The sequence below is a fragment of the Adiantum capillus-veneris genome, chromosome 12, assembly GCF_014529385.1.
Source record: "Adiantum capillus-veneris isolate H3 chromosome 12, ASM1452938v2, whole genome shotgun sequence".
NCBI lineage: Eukaryota > Viridiplantae > Streptophyta > Polypodiopsida > Polypodiales > Pteridaceae > Adiantum > Adiantum capillus-veneris.
The window spans coordinates 27,629,550-27,654,291 of NC_140942.1; the positions used below are offsets into that span (position 1 = coordinate 27,629,550).

Consider the following 24,742-nt stretch of genomic DNA (forward strand, 5'->3'; position numbering starts at 1 on the left):
TCTTCATCTTGAGTCGTCACTCGGTCTTCCAGCATATTTATCTTGCTCTCTTGGATCAGCACGCGTCCTTCGAGCATGTTTATTGTGCCCAAGAGATTACGGTTCATCTTGGTAATGGTATCCGTCATTTCCTCTTTGCACTTTTGAATGGCATCCTCTAGGGGGTCGGCTTTATCGTTCAGCTTCCTCATGCTTGATCGCCATCCGAAAAAGAGTCACTAAACGCACGTGTGCACCCACACTAACAGCGGGCACGGTAGCTGGGCGAGTGGGGGAACGCAAGGAGGTATGGCAATGGAGCAGCAGCAATAGAGTACGGACGAGAGAGAGAGAGAGAGAGAGAGAGAGAGAGAGAGAGAGAGAGAAGCGATAGGGTACGGGCGAGAGAGAGAGAGAGAGAGGGGGGGGGGGCGTGGGGTAGGAGAGAGAGAGAGAGAGAGAGAGAGAAGCAGGACTAAAAAAGAGAGGGCAACGCGATATGCGATAGAGTTAAAATATGAAGAGTTAGTCTAGTAGGTTTAAAAATTATTAAAAAAGGGGGGGTGCGATAGAGAGAGGGCAGTGCGATAGGCGATAGCGGGGGGCGGGGTGCGGGTGCGCAGGGACAGAGGGTGCGAGGCGGGAGAGGGAGAGATTTCCCTGCGGGTGCGGGGCGAGCGGAAGCGGCAGTGCAGGGCAACAGCGAGGGGGGCGAGAGGAAGTGGGAGCGCAGGGGGCAGCAACAGGGGGGGGTGCGCAGGGGCATAGGGTGTGAGGCGGACGGAGAGAGAGAGAGAGAGAGAGAGAGAGAGAGAGAGAGAGAGAGAGAGAGAGAGAGAGACGCTTCTTCCCAGATGCAAGCGGCATATTTATTGTTGTGGATCATTTGCTCACATTGAGTAACAAGCTGCTCTCCACTATCCAATGCACCATTAGTGGACACGGGCCAATCAAAAAAAGGTGTGTGTGTGTGTGTGTGTGTGTGTGTGTGTGTGTGTGTGTGTGTGTGTGAGAGAGAGAGAGAGAGAGAGAGATTTCTCTACTGGTAATCAAACATCACTTGGAGTTGGGGTTGCCGAAGATGGCGTTTGAAAAGGGGTCGCCTGGGCATATTGTTGATGATCGTCCGCCATAGAGAGAGAGAGAGAGAGAGAGAGAGAGAGAGACCCCTCAGATGGCGAGTGGACACAGAGAGAGAGAGAGAGAGAGAGAGAGAGAGAGAGAGAGAGATGCTAAGTAAGAGCAAGGGGTTTGAGGGTAAGAGGGGCCATGCCGTCGCCGAAGCCGGCGCCGTTTTACTAGGCTTATTAAAACAACAACAAACACAACTTAAGATTTTGTCATTATTGACTTCCATAACATTTACACGTACTAAAAAATACTCACAAACATAATACACTAAACATGTGAGCGAACACAAAAGAGCTCATGTTTTTTGAAAGGCAATTCACATTGATGATTGAAAACCGTAGGATTAAGAGTGTTGATACCAATGCTTACTCCTCACTTTTAAGGACTATTTTGTATTTGCCAAGTCATTGGTAATGTCTTTTAGGCTAGATTTGCCCACCTATTAGCAACTATAGAATGATTTCCACATTAACCTTTTGAGGCCCTTTAAAAGACCCCCCACCGTCGCATACAAATTATGAAGACCCAATTATCAACATGAAATGATAGTCAAGCATGAAATCAGCAATACACACAATGGCAAAGTCTCCAATAGATACCCTGGGCTGCCTGAAACATTCTTTAGAGATTTTCTTGACCATCCTCTCCACACTCCATCACTCACACCACCCCCCCCCCCCCCGCCCCCCCCCCCCCCAAAACCACACACGCACAAATGCATCCCATTAGATCCAATATTTCAGAATATTTACACATTTAGCTGCCTCCTCCTGAGAGCAAAATACATGCAACATATGGTAAGCTTCCCAATTCTCATTGCAACATCAAAATTTGAATCATTTACAAGTGATTGCCGCAATTGGCTTAATCGAATCCATCAGCTTTACATCAGTTTACAAATAACATTCTGAAGAGAACCCAAATATCGACTTCAATATGGCAGTAATGTGCCAGTAAGCTCACTTGCAACAGGAGTTAAGCTATGCTCCCCCAAAATTGAGATCAAGCCGACCCTTGTTAAAGCTCAATACCATTGTCAATTGTCTCTAAGGTTGGATCCTGCTTCATACCTCGAATCTACAAAACTTTCAAATTATTTATAGCCAAAACCATACCTCCCTTCTCAAAATTCCCCCATGGCTTTCACCAATTGCGCTTGACCCTTTGAAGGACAAAGATTCTCATTATTAAGCTGTCAAAGCTCCTGCACCTTCCACGTTATACCTCAACTTGACTGTTGAGAGAGACGTGTATGGAAGACCTTTGGTGTGTAAGTTTACAAAGTGATCCTTATATGTCATGTATGGCAACAAGCCATTTCATACCTCCCCTTCATTTTCTGTTGTACTTGCAGACTTTTTCTTTTCTGCCGCGGACAATGCAAAGAACTCCACGATAATCTCCAAAGGCAGACCTTTGGTTTCTGGAACCTTGAAGTAAACAAATATCCAGGTTATAAAGCAGAACACTGCAAAAATTGCAAAGGTGTTGGCGATTCCCAGGGTTGCATCCAAAACAGGAAAGAGTTCTGTCACCAGAATGTTTGTTACCCACATAGCAGCCTGGCAAATAGCGATACAGACACCTCTCACTCTTGTCGGAAAGATTTCGGCACAAATCATGTTTGGGATGGGGCCAAAACCTGCCATAAAGAAGATGACATACACTACCACACTGAGAACAGACACTGTCGCAAAAACTGCTTCACTTGTAGGAACAAGGTTGATGATGATAAGGCACAACAGAGTTAGCACTAAGACCGGGAGTGTATGTAGAAGAATTTTCCTGCATTTTCAGCATGAAACGCAGCATAGTTAGCAGATTATTATTTAAACAAGCATAAGAAATGTTAAAGAATTTATGACAGCCTGCCCAAAAAGAACGAAAAGTTTTGTTGAACAAACAACAGATAGTATTTCTAGGGTGTGAGCATGCGCACGAATGTGACTGAGCAAGCGAGCGAGCGAACCTGCGTGTGAGAGAGAGAAATGAATGAAACGAAATGAAATGTTATATTAACGTCTTCAAAAGGCCAAAATGACCTATGAGACCAGAGTGTTACAATGTGGTGGATATGATACAAAGTCAGAGTAACAAAATGAAAAATAAAAATATTATGGAATCCTAGAACTAAGCAGGTAGCTGGGATAGCTAAATCACAAGTCACATGAGATCCAGCATCAGTCGCTGACGAATCTCATCAATCTCCTCCATGGTGAGCAATCTGACCGGGCGTCGTGCATGTCGGGCCAAAGTGATCCGAATCCTTTGATGTAGCCTCCGTCGATGCTGTGTAGTCCTCCGTAATCGTGGGCGTCTGGATCTCCCCAGCTCAGTCGCTCGGTCGATCAGTGTGCCTCTGGTGTGAGGCGACAAGCTCTGCTGTGGTAGTAGCCCCTCCGGGTGTCCAGTGTCTGCTCTAAAGAAGCCTGTGATGTGTCTCTGAGACTGGATGGCCTCTCCTCTCATCAGGCTCTCTCTGTGTCTGCGCAGCTCGAGCAAAAACAAACCCAGGCATCTTTGATCCTCGTACCTCATGACTTTGGAGAGTGGTCCAAAGCCCTCTCTGAACAAGCAATGGAAGCGGCCTCGTATCTCGTAGTAGACGGGGTAGTGGCATGCGTAGTGCAACTCTGTCTCAGGCTCCATGTCACACAGGGGGCATGTCCTGGCCTCTGCTGGTATTCCACTGTATCTCCCAGTCTCGATCCGCAGCTGATGTGAAGATGTGCCTATCTGGCCAATAGCACACCATATCCCATGAGACAAGTGGGTGTCCATGTATCTGGGCCTCGTCACAAAACCGTCTGCCGTAAGCTGGAGAAGATGCTCTCTGTAGAAAGCCATCTTCGTGCCCAGCTCCTGTGCTGGCTGTATCCATGTCCTCCTGGTGTCTAGCTGAGTCAGGTCCTGGCGGATGAGCCTGGTAATCTCAGATCGTGTAAGAGTCAGAGAGGGTGCATCCAGTGAGTACTAGAAGGGGGGCAATCTGTCTATGCTGAACCCGTGCGCCTGAAACCATGATGTCATCTCCCCATACCAACATGATGTATCTCCCTGCATGGCTAATTGTCGAGAGGAAAGCCCGGCGTATCTGTCTCTGGGAAGTTCCCACATGCGGTGTATGAAGGAGACGGATCTGGTGAGTGCCTCAACCACTAGTGGGGGGGCAGCTAGCTCTACTCGGATAATGGCACGTGGTACTGAAGCCTTGGCTCTAATGAGCCGCGAGATCATAGAGACCAGAGGCTTCTCCATGTCCCCCCATCCATCAGTGCAATCTGTCCTCCCGTGATGATCCAATGAAGGCCCCCATATCTCAGCTCCATAGAGCAATGCAGAAGCCACCAAAGTGTCAAAAGAGCCAGCGCTTTGTCCGAGGCTCCTAAAACTGAACCTGTGAACACATCCTCTCCAATCTACCCAATGCCGAATGGGCTCTGGTCAATCTAATCTCTGTTGCTCTCCTCAATGAAAATGCTGGTCCAGTAAAACCACTCCAAGGTAAGTGTAAGCATCTGTATACTCCACTATCTCCTGGCCGTATGTGAATGCGGTCGTTGACCTCCTAATCCAGTATGGGGTGGTATTAAATAACATGACCTTGGTTTTACCAAGGTTGACAGACAAACCACTTTCATGGGCAAACCTATGCAAAGCATCCAAGTGACGGTGCAACCCCTCCGGAGAGTCGGAGATCAACACAATATCATCAGCATATAGCAATAGCGGAATCCATGTCCCTGCCAACGGTGCACCTCTATCACCATCTCTCTCAATGTAGTCAGAAACCTCATCCACATACATGAGTAAGAGAGCGCGGGCAGCCTTGCTTCAACCCAATGGTGGAGTGAACCGGTGTAGATAGACCCTCTGAGATGCGTACGCCGTACATGCCCTACTACTGATCTCTACAATGCCATTATCCCCCAAATGAGCTCTGTGGGTACTCCCATCTCCTGTAATCTGCGCATCAATCTAGCGCTGGGTACTGTGTCAAATGCTTTGCGGAAGTCCACAAAGCTACAATAGATCCGTCTCCCATGGGATGTGCCCTCCTCGATGATGGCCCTGACTGTCAAGGTATGGTCAAGAATAGAAAAACCTTCCCTGCCCAGCTGCACACATTCCCTCCCTCTCTGCCCATCTACTCAGTTGCTGCTCAAGAATGGATGCGTACAACCGTGCCAATGTGTGTCCAATCATGGGGGGGGGGGGGGGGGGGGGGGGGGGGGGGGGGGGGGGGGGGGGGGGGGGGGGGGGGTAAGAAGGGGAGAGAGCGGACATCATTGAGGTTTGGAGGTTTAGGCTTGTAATTCAGCGCTTGGGTTTCTCTGGTTAAATACTTGGTGGTTGTTAGATGTGAGATTTCTTATGGAGAGTTAACCGATATCTCTTTCAAAGATAAACGTTGAAAATGCTCTTATTTCATATTTGTAATATTGACTGATATGTTTAGTTCAGTTTGTTTGCCTAGCAGAGGCCTTAGTGTTTGGTTGGGTTTATTTAGCTTTGGAGATCAGGAAATGATGGTTTTAAATGAATACCTTCAAATCATTGTTTGTTCTCTAATGCTAAATCTTGAGATTGAAAAAACCAAGACCATTCTCTTTGCTTTTGCACTCATTTCTTGAGCGATCTTAAATTTACAGCTTACGCGAGTATAAGCTCATGTATATGGACAAGGTCAGACAACCCCTACTCATGCTGGCAATACCAAAGAATACATTGCTCATTTATATAATATCAGACAAGTGACCTCTGCTCTCAAAAGCCATGCACGGGGCAGTAGCAAGGGAAACAAAAAGTCAAGCAACTTTGTTACCTTCGACCAGCTACATCCATGAGGCGCATCGACAAGACAATGAAAGGAATTGACACCAAACTTGTAGCAGCACTAGCTAGAATAGAAGCTGAATCAGATCCAATGCCCATTTGGGACAGTAGCACCTCTGCACCAGACTCTTGAAGTATCTTGGGTGTGAAGCTGAGAACGGCACTAATACCACCAAACTACTCAACAAAATTCCCCAAGTTAGCTACATGAAGAAACTGAAGACCCAAATAACATAAGCAAACTGTCTTTGCCACTTAAACAAGTCAAAACTTAATTATACCACCCAAAACCATTTAACCTACACAGTACACAGAAGAAACAGAGCAGAACATTACATATGGATCAAGCGCAGAGACGTTTTACCTGCTCAAGAATCTGCAAGGTAACTCCAACAATGAGCGCCTGTTTGACGCCACCTTCAAGCAATTCAGACCATGCTGGCCCTTTTGTAGCAGTTTCTGCTGGATGCAGCAGTGCGGGCCCAACAGGCTTATCTGCAACAATCCCTTTTCCATATTGAGAAGGCCAGCTAACAATAGCAGCCGCTGGGATGGACTCTACCTCGCCCACAGTACTGCCAAAACGAGGAAGAGGAAGTGAATATGAAGAGCCCATTCCAGTCGCAGCCATCTGAGGCTCTTGATACAGATATACCCTCTTATAGCTTCCATGTTCTCGTTTACCTTCAGTCCCCTCAGGGCCTGTCCATTGGAAAGCCAAATACCAACCGCCACCAACACCCACACTCCCAAGTGACCCAACAACGCCTTCTGGTGGTGCTGTACTAGCCCCTACTGCTCTGTTCGACTTAAAAGAGTCTCCTCTATGTAGATCTGTATCATCCCAAGGTTCACTGTTGCGTCCTGAGAATAGAGGACTTGAAAGTAGAGGGCTTGTCAAATCAGCATCAACATCACTCACATCTGAGTGATATCCACTGGCCTCTCGCATCCTGTCCCCACTCTCCTCATCTACTTTTAAATCGTCAACGGCTTCTAAGTGATTCTCACGAGTATAGCTAGGCATGATACCATGAAAATGATCAACAAAAGAGCCCGTAACACTTCCCATCAAGGTGACAGTTGAATCCATGAAAGAGGCACTGGTAACAAGCGCCGGAGTTCCCTGATGAGTAACACTGGCAGGCCTTGAAAGAAACCCACTTTGTGAACCAGGAAAGCTAGAGATAGGCTTTGCAATCCATGCGCTACCATCATCAGGGGTGAAAAATGTTACATGGTTGTCATCTTTGAGATTAAGGGCATCATCCTCCAGTAAATCAGCGGGCTGAATGATATATTCTTCAAGAACCGGATTCTCTCCAACACCCAGACCTTCCACTAAAAGGGCCATCTCTCCTAGCAGAAACAAAAAATCGCACACACAAAGTGACCTCACAAATGATGGAGCAAAGAGCAAAAACGCAGGTATAGAAAACTCCCATGAAAGCCTCCTACACCTTATTCAAAGAATTTGCACTGGAGATTAATGACTCTAAAATTGGTACAAAACTCAAATTGTAATCTATTGCATTCGCTGAGATAAAAGAATGCCAATGCAAATATGCGCCAAGGGTCTAATTATATGCTATAGCCCTAAAGCTGCTGTCATTTGACTTTATCTTTCATACAATCATACAAAGAAGTCAGGCAAAATATCCCAATACAGTGCCTTTTCCTGGACAAAACAAATAAGTTGCTGCTGCTCACACTAGCAAATGGTCAAACAAGGCATACCTGACACATCTTTTTTATTTCGAAGCCGCTGTAGAACTTCCTTAGCTTCTTTTGTCTTACCCTTGCTAACAAGCCACCTTGGAGACTCCGGTAAGTAAAATAGCCCAAGAACGAGGTACAAAAAAGAAGGAATGAGCAGAAGCCCCAGCATCATTCTCCAATTAGGACTGGTAGTCAAAGAGATGCCAAAAACCATACAATATGCCAGAAACATTCCTGAAGTACCTAGGAGTTGAGGTAATGTATTTAATTCTCCACGTATATCTGCTGGAGAAACTTCAGAAATATATAAGGGAGCCACAGTCACAGCTAGTCCAACTCCAACACCATCCACTATGCGAGCTGCCAAGAGCAGATACACATTTGGGGACCACAGCATGAGCAAGGAACCAATGCAATATAGTGCTGCAGAAATGCATAGCATCTTTCGTCGGCCTAGCCAATCTGCTCCAGATCCTGCAAATGTTGTGCTGAGAGCAGCACCTATCAGTGATGCAGCTGCAACGGCCCCTTCCAGGACTGGCTGCACATCCAAATTGAACTCAGGCTCTATATAGAGCAAAGCACCTGCAATGCACATGAGAACAAGATCAATTCACCCGAATAACCATAGTGCAAATGCTAGGAGCCAAACATGCAGAAGAACATGTAAGTGTTGTTAAAAGTACGCATCTCATGTGAACGCTTATTAAACCCTTGTATTTTCTGGTGAATATTTTGTCTTTTCAGTGGAGATACTCATAATTGCCCGTGGCTGTCATATCATTTTCTGGTGCAAACTCAAGAATCCTTGGCAAATTAACTAACCAACCAGCGCTCTCTCTCTCTCTCTCTCTCTCTCTCTCTCTCTCTCTCTCTCTCTCTCTCTCTCTCTCTCTCTCTCTCTCTCTCTATATATATATATATATATATATATATATATATATATATATATATATATATATATATATATATATATATATATATATATATATATATATATATATATATATATATATATATATATATATATATATATCTCACAAAGTGATGACGTGGCGGACAGCAGAAACCCTAATTTCTGGGTGAAACCCTAAAATCTGCCAAAAACCCTAATTTGCAGCAAACCCTAATCTCTGGCTGAAACCCTAATTTGCAGAAAACCCTAATTTCTGCCGGGATGCCACGTGGCAACAGCTGGTACAGATTTCCGTGATTTGCGGCGGGATTTGCGGGCTGCTTTTCTGGGCGACGCAATTTTCTGATGCTTTCTCTACGCAATGAGAAAGAGAGAGAGAGCAGTTGCTTTTGCTTTCAGAAGCTCTCTGTGAGAGAGGGAAAAGAGCTTTTGCTTTCAAGCTTTTGGGGCTCTGCTTTTGGCATCCCTTGTAAACCTTTAAATAAGTGGCTTGGGCCTTCATTTCGCAGAGCATCTGGACGCAGAGTCTGAGAGTGAAACCCGAGCCACTCTCTTGTACTTTGAACTGATTAATACAAAAAGAAATACCGAAAGGGGCGCCAGTCTTTGGGGCCAATATCTCTAGGCACGGAATGTAACAAACTGCTGACGTGTCAAAGCCTAAAGAATGGAGCCAACTTACAGATGTGGCCGAGGAGCCTAAACCCCACGAAGAACAAGTAACAGAAGAAGTGTCACAAAGTGATGACGTGATTGCCCGAGAGCAGAAAACCCTAACCCTAATTTTTGCCAGAAACCCTAACTGCTGAAACCCTAATTCCAGAAACCCTAACTGTTGAAACCCTAATTCTGAAAACCCTAACCCTAAAACCTGCAAAACCTAATTCTGGAAACCCTAACCCTAAAACTGCAACAACGTGGCTGATTTCCGGAAATTGCGCTGGCATGATGACGTGGCAAGCTGTACGGATTTCAGTGATTTACGCTGGCAGCTTTTGGCATTGCTTTTGGACCAGAAGCTTTTGAGTTTTAAAAGCTTTTTACTGTAACTGCTTTTTAGGCCAAGGGCCTTTAAATATGAGGCTAGGGCTCATTCTCTAGCATGCTTCCTGGAGAAGGTGCAGAGCCTGGAGTACCGGCTTGTACTGTGTTGATGCAATATAAAGAAATACCGAAAGGGGCGCCAAGGTTTGGGGCCAATACTCTCTGGGGTGGAATTCCGTCACTCCGTGTCGCTTGTCATCTCTCTCTCTCTTTCAGTTCAGTTGTTATTGAAGTGCTAAAAGTCTGTTCAGTCTGTTCTTTTCTATTGGGCACGTGGTGCCCGCCTTGTGACAGTGGTATCAGAGCATCACGCGTGTGCTTTTCTGAAACCATACAAGTCCTACAAAAGAGCAGGCAGAGCTATTGGAATTGAATTATATTTGAGGTATCAGCCACTCCCACCCTTACTTCCTGGTGCATCGGGCGCGCTCCTGTCTTCACCACGCATGTCTTACAGGGCATAAGCCAATTAAGATCACTTGCAAGGGAAGGATCCAGATTTGTTTCAAGTCACTGTTTTTCTTAGAAGCAGTGCCATGCAGATGTTGATTTCTACAGCTACCAAGCAGCATACTCCAAGTACTTGGCAAGCTTTCAAGGAAAAAAAAAAAAAATGCCCGAAGTTATATGGTTTCTGACATCTTCCTTCGGAGTGCAACTTCTGGCAGAATGGGGTATCCTAAAATGCTTGCCATGGAAACCCTAGCAGATTATATCTTGAAATTTCTCGACATCTCTCAGTAGATGTCTCTTCACGAGCAGATGACCATGGAGGTTTAGTGCGATTGCTATCTTGGGACTACCATCGCCGCCAAAGCAACACTGTTTGTCCAAGAGCTAACGGACCATGTTGTGCTCGCGGCTACGACCTCATGAAAAGAACCTAACCCTAATTTTTGGTGCAGGTTTCAAGATGGAAAGTAAGTCGACTTTTCGAGCTCGACTAATGTCGAGATTGCTTTTTAAGTTTGAGTTCTGTTTGATCTTGTTTGGTGATCCTGTTTTGAATTTGTTTGAAATGGATGGTATCTGTTTTGGACCTGTTTTGGTGCCGATTTGAATTGTTACTCTGGTTTGATACTAATTTCAATGATTGGTGATTTTACGCCGGGTGGAGAAGTGAGAAATACTGTTTTGGTATTGTTTGAACCTCGGAACGACGCAGGCCGATGCCTGGGGAGCGTTCCGTTGTATGCTAGAAAACCTCCGAACGACGCAGGCCGATGCCTGGAGAGCGTTTGGTTGTATGCTTGAACCTCCGAGCGACGCAGACTGCGGTCTGGGGAGCGTTTGGTTGTACAGTCCTCTGAGCTCATGGCCTGGACCTTTATTTGCGGGGGGAGTGACGAGGTAGTCGTTGAGTAGCTTCATACCGCAGACCGTTTGTCTCGGGAGAGTGCTCAGCGGCGCTGTTTGTTGTGTCTTGTAACATGCATATGTGAGCATTTGTGTTGCATTGTGATGTGCCAATTACTGAATATTCCAAATTGGATGAGAGTACCTGGGTATGTAATTTTAGTGCATCAAGACACCCGTGGAAGATCAGTACGGTCTGGGTGTGATGGCTAATTTTACTACGCCGGAATATCAAGAGTTCCGATCTCGACGAAAGGAGAAGCTAACTCCTTGATCAAAAGAGCAGAAAGGAGAAGCTAACTCCTTGATCAAAACAGCCGAAAGGAGAAGCTAACTCCTTGATCAAAAGAGCAGAAAGGAGAAGCTAACTCCTTAATAAAAAGAGCAAATTGATTGTCCCTCGGAATGTCCCTCGGAAATTTTTGAGCTAACTTGAGTTGTTTTGCAAATATGCTGTAATCGAGGACGATTACTTTCTTTCAAGAAGGGGAGATGTAACAAACTGCTGACGTGTCAAAGCCTAAAGAATGGAGCCAACTTACAGATGTGGCCGAGGAGCCTAAACCCTAAGAAGAACAAGTAACAGAAGAAGTGTCACAAAGTGATGACGTGGTTGCCCGAGAGCAGAAAACCCTAACCCTAATTTCTGGCAGAAACCCTAACTGCTGAAACCCTAATTCTGGAAACCCTAACCGTAAAACTGCAACAACGTGGCTGATTTCTGAAAATTGCACTGGCATGATGACATGGCAGGCTGTACGGATTTCAGTGATTTACGCTGGCAGCTTTTGCATTGCTTTTGGACCAGAAGCTTTTGAGTTTTAAAAGCTTTTTACTGTAACTGCTTTTTAGGCCAAGGGCCTTTAAATATGAGGCTAGGGCTCATTCTCTGGCATGCTTCCTGGAGAAGGTGCAGAGCTTGGAGTACCGGCTTGTACTGTGTTGATGCAATATATAGAAATACCGAAAGGGACGCCAAGGTTTGGGGCCAATACTCTCTGGGGTGGAATTCCGCCACTCCGTGTCGCTTATCGTCTTTCCCTCTCTTTCAGTTCAGTTGTTATTGAAGTGCCAAAAGTCTGTTCAGTCTGTTCTTTTCTATTGGCACGTGGTGCCCGCTTTGTGACACGGAACTCTGCCGGGCCAGTGCAAATCTATTGTGATCTGCGTATTGTTTGAAGTGGTTATTTGGTGCTGCCGCGGTTGATTCTTGACTTGGAGTGTCCAAGTCTGTTACAGTGATATCAAAGCACGGCGGATTTCTCTTCTACGGAAAATCCGATCCCCAAATTTTTTTTCCGCGGCACCTATGGCTTCACACAAGGTTTACTCGACTCCCTCTGCATCTGGAGATGCGGGCAGGGATCACAACGAAGATTCCGGCAGAGAGTATGGCCGGCCTCGACCTACTCAGGCGGAGCAAAGAGAGATGAAGCGTCGTCAATTGATTGGCGATGCAATAAAGATGATGCTCAGTTTTGCGAAGGATCCGAAATTAGCAAAATATATGAGCGAGACTTCTTTTCGGAAAGTGCATGCACAGTGACAGAAAACCACTACACCACCCCTGAAACCCGCTCTCAAGAAAACTTATGATCACAAAATGTATTCAGAGAAGGAATTACAAGAGGTGGTTGATGCACGGATTGCTCAGCTTTTTGACGCGCAAAAGAAAGCCAAAAAGCACGGGAAAAAGCAAAAGAAAAGCACTGACTTCCCGGGATATTTGGGTCGTTAGTCGACTTTTGACAAGGCAAAGAAACAGAAGAAGCGTGTTCGATTTGAAGGAGTACCCAGTTCTTCTTATTATTATTATTATTCTGATAGTTCTTCTAGCTCTTCAGATTCGAGCAAAGAAGACAGAAAAGGTAAAAAGCGAAGCAAGAAACAAAGCTTCGGAAAGGGCAAGAAAAAGGCAAAGAAGGCTAAATCTCACCCAGAGACTGACAGCTCTACTGAGGACTCGTCTACAGACAGCTCAGATTTTGATGATGAAAACTTCTACGCGAATGAGAAGAATTTTTACAAAGCCAACGAGTATGACTTTCTCGAAGATAAAAGCAAGAAAGTTCGAGAGTTTAAGGAAGGTGGCCACTCGATCAAGTTTGATACTTTTTCAGGATACTCAGATGCTTCGAAGGCTTTGTCTTTTATACAGCAGTTTGACATCGCTTTCGCGGGAGGACGCTATTCAAAGCACTCCAAGATTCGGAGAGCTACCTCTTACTTTAAGGGGAATGCTCGTACTTGGTGGTCCACGCTTCTTTTAAACAAGATTGCGCCAGTTAAATGGCTGAAATTTAAGAAGCTTTCTATTTCTTCTTGGTTGACGCAAGAATATGAACGAGATATACGAGCTGCTTGGAACCATCTTCGGATGACCAAGAAAGATACAATCAATGCTTACTATGAAAGATTCTAGAGCTCTTTTCTACCTGCCTCTTCATTCAAGAAGATCTTGTTCAGAGAACACATTGAGCAGTTTACCTTGGGTCTACCTACAGAGATCACTGCTTGGAACAGAAGTCAGCTTCTATTCAGGAGTTGATGAGTCATGCGAAGCGGGGCTTTGCAATTCGCTATGGCAGTCTGACCTACCCCACAGATGAGGCCATGACACAACGAGCCGAACAGACTTCTGGGAATGAAAGTAGAAAGAAAAAGAGCAACCCAGAGAAAAAGGATGCACGACCCAAGCTTACTCCTGAGGAGAGAGCTCGCTTCCTCAGAGAGGGGAAGTGCTTTGGATGCGGGGAACATGGATATATCTCCGCGAAGTGCCCTAAAAAGGCACAGAAAGAACAGAATGATAAAGACGACGAAAGGCCTAAGAGTTCGAGAGAAGCTGAGGAACGTGGCAGAAAAGGCAGATAGAAAAGCAGAACTGGTACCATATGGCATAGGACCTTCACCAAATCTAGAATGAAAGTACAAACTTTGCCGCTTTTGGGGCAAAGTGAAGGATCAGGAAGCTCTTTTGAAGGAGCCAAGGCCAACTTCTTTTCACTTGGAATTGGCCGCTCGATTTGGAAATTACGCTCGACAGACTGACGCCACAAGCGGAGGTAGTTCAACCGGCACCCGGATGGGATGTTGCCATTACACCAAGCATTGGCAAACTTCGTTTGCAATGACAGGGGTGTTCAGGGCACGCGAGTAACGTTCTACTCAGGATCCCTTGGTACCACAAGAACTACGCCGTGGTTGACTACCGAGCCGAGAAAGCGACTTTGATAAATGAAGGGCTTAGAGATTGTACTTGATGAACTTCAGTTTCTTAGTCATTTTTAAAGGAGAGAATTGAACGATGGATAAAGGTTGATTATGTTTTGACCTAATCAAAAGAACGCCAAGATTTTTCTCCACACTCATGCCGATTGCTTTTCAGAGGGCTTGAAGATCAAACCATTGATCTGATACCTGGAAGCACGCCACCGAACCGGCCACCTTACTTTGTGAGCCGAGTACAGAATGAAAAGATTATGAACTTAGTGAAAGACCTCTTGGAAAAGGGTCTTGTCCAGCATAGTACTTCACCGTATTGCTCTCCATTGTTGTTGGATTTGAAGAAAGACGGATCTTGGAGAATGTGCATCGATTATAGCGCTCTCAACAAAATCACCATAAAGAACAGATTTCCGATTCCTAGGATCGATGATATACTCGACAGGTTACAGGGATCCTCGTGCTTTAGCAGGATTGACTTGAAGAGTGGATATCATCAGATCCGAACCGCGCCGGGAGACGTCTACAAGACAACCTTTCGGATGACTTTTGGGTTATTTGAGTTGTTGGTGATGCCTTTTGGCTTAACCAATGCTCCTGCGACATTTAACCGGATGATGGACAGGATTTTTCAAGAGTACAGGCTATTTGTTGGCACTTTCTTTGATGATATCATTGTTTTCTCCAAGAATGAAGCAGAACACAGAGATCATATGCTTCAGAGATACATTTTTTTTGGGACACTTTGTCTCAGCAATAACAGGAGTGCAAATGGATCCGGCCAAGATAGACACTATCCGTGATTGGCCCGATTTGAAGAATGTCCATCAAGTTGAAAGCTTCTTGGGACTGTGTTCGTACTACAGACGGTTCATTCGAAAGTTTGCAGAGGTTGCTTCCCCTTTGCACATCTTGATACAGAAAGGAGTCCCTTTCTCGTGGGGATCCACAGAGGTGACTGCCTTTCAGACATTGAAAGAGAAATTGACTGAAGGACCAGATTTGACTTTGCCGGACTTGCAGAAGTCATTTGAAGTATTTTGTGATGCTTATGGTCGTAGTCTGGGTGAGGTCTTGATGCAAGAAGGCCGTGTCATTGCTTACGGGAGCCGATTGTTCTCTAGGCCGGAGATGATAGCACAGATTTATGAGAAAGAGCTTTTGGTGGTTATCCATGCTCTTACTCAGTGGCGGCATTACCTACTTGGAGCGGATTTTACTGTCTTTACAGACCATCAGAGTTTGCGATACTTCTTGCCACAGAAGCAGCTTTCGGAAAAGCAGATACGGTGGGCGAACATCTTGTCACAGTTTCACTTCCAGATTGTCCATGTGCAGGGACAGAAGAATGTGGTGGCAGATGCTTTGTCTCGGAAGCTGTTGGTTCTGGCTATTTCCACGATACATCATAGGAGCTTCGAGGATATGGTCGATCAGTATGCCACAGATACAGATTTAGCAAATATTTTCACACGGATACGGGATGGGGAGACAAAAGCTGGATACTCCCTTCGGGAAGGCTACTTGATGAGAAGACTATGTCGTGCGTTACACAGCCGTTGCGGGAAAAGGTTATGACTGAATGCCACTGTCCACCTTTTACGGGTCACCGCGGCATTGCTACCACCATGAAAGGGGTAGAGAGATACTTCTTTTGGCCGAGACTCAAAAAGGATGTGGAAGAGTTTGTGCGCAGTATGCCAGAAGGTCAAGTTTGACAGGCATAAGGCACAGGGATTGTTACAGCCTTTACCCATACCCACCCACCCCTGGGAAAGTATTGCAATGGATGTCATGTTTGATCTCCCGAGAACACAGAATGATCACGATGATTTTCCGATTACATGGCACGTCTGAGGCGATTGTCTCCCACAGAAACCACAGATTTACGAGTTTGTTTTAAAAGGCAATTTGGGAGAACATGGGCACGCGGTTGCAGTTCTCGCCATCGTTCCACTTGCAGACTGACGGGCAATCTGAGATTGCCAATTCAGTGGTTTTAGATTTATTGAAGTCTTGTATCTCGGATCAGAAGACTCAATGGGAAAAGAACTTACCTTTGGTGGAATTTGCCTATAATAACACGATACACTCTTCGACTGTATCTTCGACGGGGAAGACGGCATTTGAGATTGTTGAAAGTGTTGTGAAGGTTCCATCCTTCCTAAGCACAAAAGATTAGATATTTGAAGCGCATGAATATTCGCGAGATTTGGATACGGCTTTTGCCAAGGTTCGCGAGACTTTGCAGAAGTCTCAAGAACGACAGAAAAAGACAGCGGATCGCCATCGTCGCGACTTGAAATTGAAGGAGGATAATTGGGTGCTCTTACGTTTTGAGAAGGCACGCCTAAGAAAGAAAAAGGGAAAGGAGCCTAGTATGCGATACTACAGACCTTTCCAGATTACTGAAAAGATAACTGATGTCTCCTTCTGATTGAAACTGCCAGATACTTGGAGGATTCACAATGCATTCCATGTGGGTCTCTTGAAACCTTTTAAGGGTGATGTGCCTGATGATGGGGAGCCTGATGAGCAACCCGAAGTGGAAGAAAACGAGGAGACCCTTGTTCCTGAACAGATTTTGGCACGTAGGGATACGAAGAAAGGTAAAGTCCGAAGGCGGTTCTTGGTTAAGTTCAAGAACTTTCCTGCATTTGATGCGAAGTGGATGGAGGAGGACCTAGCAGATACTCCTCGGATTGTGAAACTTTACCTCAATGTTTTGGTTTAGCATAGTCTACTCCAAACAGAACCCAGAAATTCAGCTTGGCCGAAGATCTAGTGCAGTGGGATGCAAAAGAGGGGAGTTACTCCGCCTCTTGTCAACAGCCTTGATTTTGATACTAAAGTCGCTGATGTCTCTTTGAGCTTCAGGGATACTGAGAGCTGACAGTATTCTACTGGATGACTTTATGAAATGGAATTCCTGATAATGATACTGATTTGTTTCTTCACTTCTTTTGAGTGCAGGAACTGATAGACGAAATGATTGCAGCATTTTGGTCTGATTGATCTCGAATAGACATGGTTGCAATAGGGGTTAGTCAATCGGACATCGATGATGTCCCGATTGGACCTAGATGTGATTGCTAGCTACATTGCCGATAAATCATGGTCTAAGATCCGAATGAATGTTGAATGTCATGTGATGTCCTATGATGTCTAGTGATGTCCTGTGATGTCGTGTGATGTGACTGTCGATTTGGTACATGTGCTAGATGTGTGTCCCTAGTACGTAGGTACTAACAGTCAATGTCTGCTAAGACGGTTTATGGCTTTTGTCGGTTTTGCAAGCGTAATCGCAGTCGATTACAATGCTTTCAAGAGGGGGGAGTATGTCACAAAGTGATGACGTGGCGGACAGCAGAAACCCTAATTTCTGGCTGAAACCCTAAAATTCCTGCAAACCCTAAAATATGCCAGAAACCCTAATTTGCAACAAACCCTAATTTCTGCCGGGATGCCATGTGGAAGCAGCTGATACGGATTTCCGTGATTTGCGGCGGGATTTGCGAGCTGCTTTTCTGGGCAACGCAATTTTCTGATGCTTTCCCTATGCAATGAGAAATAGAGAGAGAGCAGTTGCTTTTGCTTTCAAAAGCTCTTTGTGAGAGAGGGAAAAGAGCTTTTGCTTTCAAGCTTTTGGGGCTCTGCTTTTGGCATCCCTTGTAAACCTTTAAATAAGTGGCTTGGGCCTTCACTTCGCAGAGCATTTGGACGCAGAGTCTGAGAGTGAAACCCGAGCCACTCTCTTGTACTTCCGCCGGGCCAGTGCAAATCTATTGTGATCTGTGAATTGTTTGAAGTGGTTATTCGGTGCTGTCACGGTTGATTCTTGACTTGGAGTGTCCAAGTCTGTCAAAAAAAAAAAAAAGTGGGGCTTGGTACCCTTTTGTATTACGTGATCCAAATTACAAGCCCGAAGGCATTACATTAGCCCGTAGTCATACACACATAGCGGATCTGATAATGAAAAAACCCTCGAGATATTCAATGATTACAAACCATAGGGAAAAAACTACCAGTGATCCAAAGTTACAAAAGATGGGTGATAGATACAACAAAAGCTAGCAGCAGGGGAGTGAGGAAAGACAGTGGCGGAGTGTCACGTGACACATCCAGCCCTATGTGTCCGTGGACAAGCTACAGCATGATTAGGGTTCAGTCAGTCCAGTCAAGTCTAGATTAGAAGTGATCTGGCACTTTTGTGAGTCTATTCGTAGACCATGCATGCCCAGTCACTTAGCATAGATGCATATCCTCCGGTTGCACACAGCATGATCATCAGTATTCCCTTCAGACTCCATCAGATTCAGTCACGAGAATTTTCCAGTGCATTTAGCCTATTTTTCTTATTTTTGGTATTTTCACTTATTATTTTTAAGTGACTTTCCAACAAAAGTAGGTAGGGCAATTTTGCTAAGTTAATATATAAGCAAACCCAAGTTAGCACTTTCTGGCAGAAGAGGCAGCAGGAGCTCCCCGCTCAACAGGCAACTTCTCAGCAGAACTGCAGAACCCCCCCCAAACCTTGGCGCTACCTTCTCCATTGGCTAGCGTTTTTGGTTCCAGCAGCGACCCTCCAAGATCTGGCGTTTTCAGCATTGTCTGGATCGTCATCCTCACTAGCAATACCTAGAGACTGCAGATCCCTCTCATCGCCATCAAATTCCAGCTTTGCTAGCGTTTTTCCAGTTCAGCCCATCAGCGTTTTTGGAGCCATCTAGCTAGCGTTTTTGGCTAAGCGACAGAGCATCATCAGCGTTTTGTTTTCAGCCTGCTCTGCAGCCGAGTACTCTGTTTTCAGCATATACAGAAGGTAGCAGATTCATCCCAATTGGTTGCAGAAGTTCCCCCAATTTCAGCCCATGAAAATGCAGCCAAAACAGTCAATTTCAGCCACCGAAACAGCCCCGAATTTCAGCAGTTAGAAGACCACAGATTTCAGCCATCAAGTCGTCGTCGTCATCACCGTCGTCGTCATCGGCATAGTCCAAGTTGCATCAGTCCATTGCATACGCATTGTACCACTTTGTGCAATCAAAAGTAGACCACTCTCGCCGATGAGAGTGGGGCCTTCGGAGGAGGGTTTTACGTCTCTGGTGTCGTATTCTCTTCTCTCTCTATCTCTCAGTCTCATACACTTGCACCACAGTGTCCATTCACTTTGTTTGTGATCATAGCATTCTCTCATTAAGAACGGAAGGCTCTACCTTCCATAAGAACAAAAGGAACCTTCAGCACTGTTCGGAGCACTCATCTTGAGCAAAGCGCAAACAATCATTCCGCTGCATCTACATTGGTATCAAAGCTTTGGAAGTGTTCTGCACTACTCAAGGAAAGAACCACAAGAATTTTTTTTGCTTGTTGCGTTCGCACGAACCCAAGTTTACTTGGGCGTGGCGATTCCTAATCGTGTTTTGTTGAAGAGTGACAGGAATCCCAAGAAAGAAGGGCTTGTCCAGCCTCCGCTTGTGTCTCTTTTCACTCATTGAGAGCAGACCGTGCACTTAGCGGCCGGCCAATCGACGTGAGGTAGGAAAAAGCAACCTTGGTGTGAGCACAAGGCCGCCAAGGGGTGCGCCCGCGGAAAGGAGTAGAACTCGGGTGAAGAGAAGATCCTTCTCAAACGCGATTTGCAAGCCAAAGAAGAACCTCAAGAACTTAAGAACCCAAGATCCCCAAGAACCCACGACTTCAGAATGGTCATCACTCCAAGCGGAATGGATACTTCGCTTGGAAGGTGGTGAGCATGAGAGAGGCGAAGAAGAATTTTCCCCACCAGGAGGTTCCCCTTCCCCAACTACGACAAGGATTGCACTAACTCCTGTGGAGGGTTTCGACAAGAGGATGATGGACAAGAAGTTAAAAGACAAAGCAAGAGATGCCGAACGAGAAGCAGAAAGAAAAGCCTACGAAGAAGACATGGCAGCCATAGAGCGCCAGTACCAAGAAAGAATGGCAGCCATAGCGCGTGAGAGCGAGCAAGCACGCTTGGAAGCCAAAGCAACACAAGCAGAATATGACCGCGAGACCAAAGCAAGAATGCAAGCGATATTGCGACTCTTTTCTCAAATGCAGGCACAGATTCAACAGGATCGGGAAAAGGAGACTCTCAGTCTCTTCTTCTCCAAAGCATGACACACAAGATTTGCATGATTGTGTGAAGCATGATGATGATTTAATTGACAATGATTTGCATGATGATTTGAATGACAATGATAAGCATGATGATTTGGATGCCAATGATTTGCATAATGATTTGGATGACAATGACAAGCATGATGATTTGCATGATCAAGATGTGATTTCTCACAAGCATGATGATTTGCATGATCAAGATGTGACTTCTCACAAGCATGATGAATTGCATGAAGATGATGTGGTTGTTCACAAGCATGATGTGTTAGTGGATGCCTTTCCTAGCGAAGCTAACCTCGTTGTAGATTCGATCAATCACGAAGATCCGATCTTGGCTTTCGAGTCGAGGTCCAAAGAACCCCCACAAGACGATTCGATCATTCAAGAAGAAGCGATCTTGGCTCTCGAGCCTTGGTCAAAAGCACCCTCACAGGAAGTATTATGTGTTCGCATGATTGATACGCACGCATTGTTCGAGTGTTTCATTCGTGAAGGTTTCCTGTATTTTAGTCAACATCGTTATGTGATCCCTTTTCCTAGGCATGACATATTGTACGTTGAGCACGTTTCACTCATGAATGAGCAGGAATGTATGCGGATTGTTCATGAAAAGCTGAAAAGTATGTATGTAAGGAAGTCACATTCCATGTCTCTTCCTTGGCATGACACGGTTTCCAAAAGAGCACATGATAGTATGAGCACCAAGCATGGGCATTTCCATTGTGATTTGCCACAGTTGATTGATTTTGATCAAACAGAAAAGATTAGATCGCATTGTTTGCATGTGTTTGACGAACGGGTTGTCACTCCGTCTCTATGTTCATCTACATTGCATACACAGTCTTTAGCGAAGACAAGATTTTTTTCCTTCACTTTACATGGAATAGGTATGTTCATGGTTTTGTGTTGGAGATGGTTTCAGGAATTTTCAGCCATGGAGATTCTTGAAGACGGAAGAAACAGGACTCTAGACGAAGTTGACGCAAGGAAGGAGATTCAAAAGATTTTGTGTCGCTTTCGGCACGGCCCAAAGAAGCAAGCGTTGCAGACCTTTATGAAGTTCAAGTACCGCACGACCCACACATCAGAGTGGGCCGGCGAAGAGTCCCTTCCAAGATTCCGGATGCTATTGGCGATCTTCCTCGACGCCATACAATTCGGTACTAGTACCTCACTTTAAAAAGGAGGGGATGTCACGTGACACATCCAGCCCTATGTGTCCGTGGACAAGCTACAGCATGATCAGGGTTCAGTCAGTCCAGTCAAATTAGAAGTGATATGGCACTTTTGTGAGTCTATTCGTAGACCGTGCATGCCCAGTCACTTAGCATAGATGCATATCCTCCGGTTGCACACAGCATGATCATCAGTATTCCCTTCAGAATCCATCAAATTCAATCATGGGAATTTTCCAGTGCATTTAGCCTATTTTCCCTATTTTTGGTATTTTCATTTATTATTTTTAAGTGACTTTCCAGCAAAAGTAGGTAGAGCAATTTTGCTAAGTTAATATATAAGCAAACCCAAGTTAGCACTTTCTGGCAGAAGAGGCAGCAGGAGCTCCCCGCTCAACAGGCAACTTCTCAGCAGAACTGCAGAACCCCCCCCCAACCTTGGCGCTACCTTCTCCATTGGCTAGAGTTTTTGGTTCCAGCAGCGACCCTCCAAGATCTGGCGTTTTCAGCATTGTCTGGATCGTCATCCTCACCAGCAATACCTAGCGACTGCAGATCCCTCTCATCGCCATCAAATTCCAGCTTTGCTAGCGTTTTTCCAGTTCAGCCCATCAGCGTTTTTGGCTAAGCGACAGAGCATCATCAGCGTTTTGTTTTCAGCCTGCTCTGCAGCCGAGTACTCAATGTTTTCAGCATATACAAAAGGTAGCAGATTCATCCCAATTGGTTGCAGAAGTTCCCCCAATTTCAGCCATGAAACGCAGCCAAAACAGTCATTTTCAGCCACCGAAACAGCCCCGAATTTCAGCAGTTAGAAGACCACAGATTTCAGCCATCAAGTCGTCGTCGTCATCACCGTCGTCATCGGCATAGTCCAAGTTGCATCAGTCCATTGCATACGCATTGTACCACTTTGTGCAATCAAAAGTAGACCACTCTCGCCGACGAGAGTGGGGCCTTCGAAGGAGGGTTTTACGTCTCTAGTGTCGTATTCTCTTCTCTCTCTATCTCTCAGTCTCATACACTTGCACGCACAGTGTCCATTCACTTGTTTGTGATCATAGCATTCTCTCATTAAGAACGGAAGGCTCTACCTTCCATAAGAACAAAAGGAACCTTGAGCACAGTTCGGAGCACTCATCTTGAGCAAAGCGCAAACAATCATTCCGCTGCATCTAGCACGGAGAGCTGAAGTAGAAACGGGCCACCCTAACGACGAGAGGAGGAAAACTCCACCAAAAAATCTCTGACAGCCAACTCCAGATCTCCAAGGCCGTATACAACGGCGCATCCCAATAGAAGAGACATCACCGCCGCAAGAAGTCTCTGCACCAAAAATCCGAGAGAGAGAGAGAGAGATCCTATAGCCATCTCCAGCAATGATCAACGGGGCTTTAACGTTCTTCAACCTGCAAGCAAAAGCAGTAAATGGTGCAAATTTGAAGGTGAGGCAAGAACCGCCCAGCACACCCACCAGCCCCCACCCACCCCAAACCAATTCCAAACCTAAATCACCCATCAACCAGGAGGAAAAACAAAAAGAACAAGCAATAAACAGGCAAAACAGGTAAACATTCACGCACACACACCTCAACCACAAGCAGTCATGCAAAACGCACTCACCCCAAGCACATGCAACATGCAGATCCACAAGCACAAGAAGCACACAAAAGAAATAAGGTGCATACAAGCAAGCAAGCTAAACAAACAGAAACCATGAGAAAAATACCTGCAAAACAGCAAACAAAACAAAAGGAAAGAAATTGTCGCAAACAGCACAGGTGACATATGAGGGGAACAGATATTTGGTGAAGGCGGCCAAGTAGAGCACCTGAAGTTCTGTAAACCTTAAGCGACAACCGTAGTTAAAAGTACGGTGGTTGTCACAGAAACAAAAGCGTGCACTTAATACTTTCAAATTGATCAAGTTTTTTTCAAAGAGATTCCACACATAAAGATAAAGAGCATATGACACAAAAGACGCACACAGCACTAGGGACAAGAAGATGGGCTAGTTCCCCCCCCCCCCCCCCCGAAGGAGATTTCTTATTATTTTTGAACAACTACAAGCACATGAATCCAAAACAGCATATGCTGCTCGTATCCCAGGTACTATTTTGTTGCGTAAGAATGCATAAACTCATAGGCCGATAGGGTGAAATTTGCCAGAGTGAATGGCAAAACCCCACTTCGCATGACTCATCAACTCCTGAATAGAAGCTGACTTCTGTTCCAAGCAGTGATCTCGGATCTCTGTAGGTAGACCCAAGGTAAACCGCTCAATCTATTCTCTGAACGAGATCTTCTTGAATGAAGAGGCGGGTAGAAAAGAGCTCCAGAATCTCTCGCAGTAAGCATCCACTAAATCTCTCTTGGTCATCGAAGATGGTTCCAAGCAGCTCGTATATCGCGTTCATACTCTTGAGTCAACCAAGAAGAAATAAAAAGCTTTTTAAATTTCAGCCATTTAACTGGCGCAGTCTTGTTTAAAAGAAGCGTGGACCACCAAGTTCGAGCATTCCCCTTAAAATAAGAGGCAGCTCTCCGAATCTTGGAGTACTCTGAGTAGCGTCCTCCCGCGAAAGCGATGTCAAACTGTTGTATAAAAGACAAAGCCTTCGAAGCATCTTTATATCCTGAAAAAGTGTCAAATTTGATTGACTGTCCACCTTCCTTAAACTCTCGGACTTTCGTGCTTTTATCTTCCAGAAAGTCATATTGGTTGGCTTTATAAAAATTCTTCTTGTTCGCATAAAAGTTGCCGTCGTCAGAGTCTGAACCGTCTATAGACGAGTCCTCTGTAGAACTCTCACTCACTGAGCGAGATTTAGACTTCTTTGCCTTTTCTTGCCCTTTCCGAAGCGTTGTTTCTTGCTTCGTTTTTTGCCTTTTCTATCTTCTTCGCTCGAATCTGAAGAGTTAGAAGAACTGTCAAAAGAAGAAGAAGAAGAAGAACTTGGTACTCCTTCAAATCGAACACGCTTCTTCTGTTTCTTTGCCTTATCAAATGTCGATTGACGACCCAAATAACCCAGGAAGTCAGTGCCTTTCTTCTGCTTTTTGCCATGCTTTTTAGCTTTGTTCTGTGCGTCAAAAAGCTGAGCAATCCGTGCATCAACCACCTCTTCTAATTCCTTCTCTGAATATGTCTTGTGAGCAGTGAAGCCATAGGTGCCGCGGAAAAAAAAATTGGGATCGGATTTCCCATAGAAGAGAA

At 45.3% G+C, this 24,742-nt stretch overlaps 1 protein-coding gene across 3 annotated transcripts in view; it reads right to left on the minus strand.

The window, feature by feature from the left end:
* Positions 1–1,903: 1,903 nt before the first annotated feature.
* Positions 1,904–24,742, minus strand: part of LOC147445493 (monosaccharide-sensing protein 2-like) — a 29,600-nt gene continuing 6,761 nt past the window's right edge. For 2 of the 3 annotated variants that reach the window (XM_086525003.1, XM_086525002.1), the window contains 4 exons: positions 7,684–8,250; positions 6,311–7,305; positions 5,936–6,123; positions 1,904–2,895 (listed from right to left, as the gene is read on the minus strand). In XM_086525003.1, coding sequence (XP_086381129.1) covers positions 2,430–2,895; positions 5,936–6,123; positions 6,311–7,305; positions 7,684–8,250 — 2,216 coding nt within the window. In that variant the 3' untranslated portion in view covers positions 1,904–2,429. The remainder of the gene's footprint in view (positions 2,896–5,935; positions 6,124–6,310; positions 7,306–7,683; positions 8,251–24,742) is intronic. The other variant, XM_086525004.1, reaches the window with a different exon arrangement.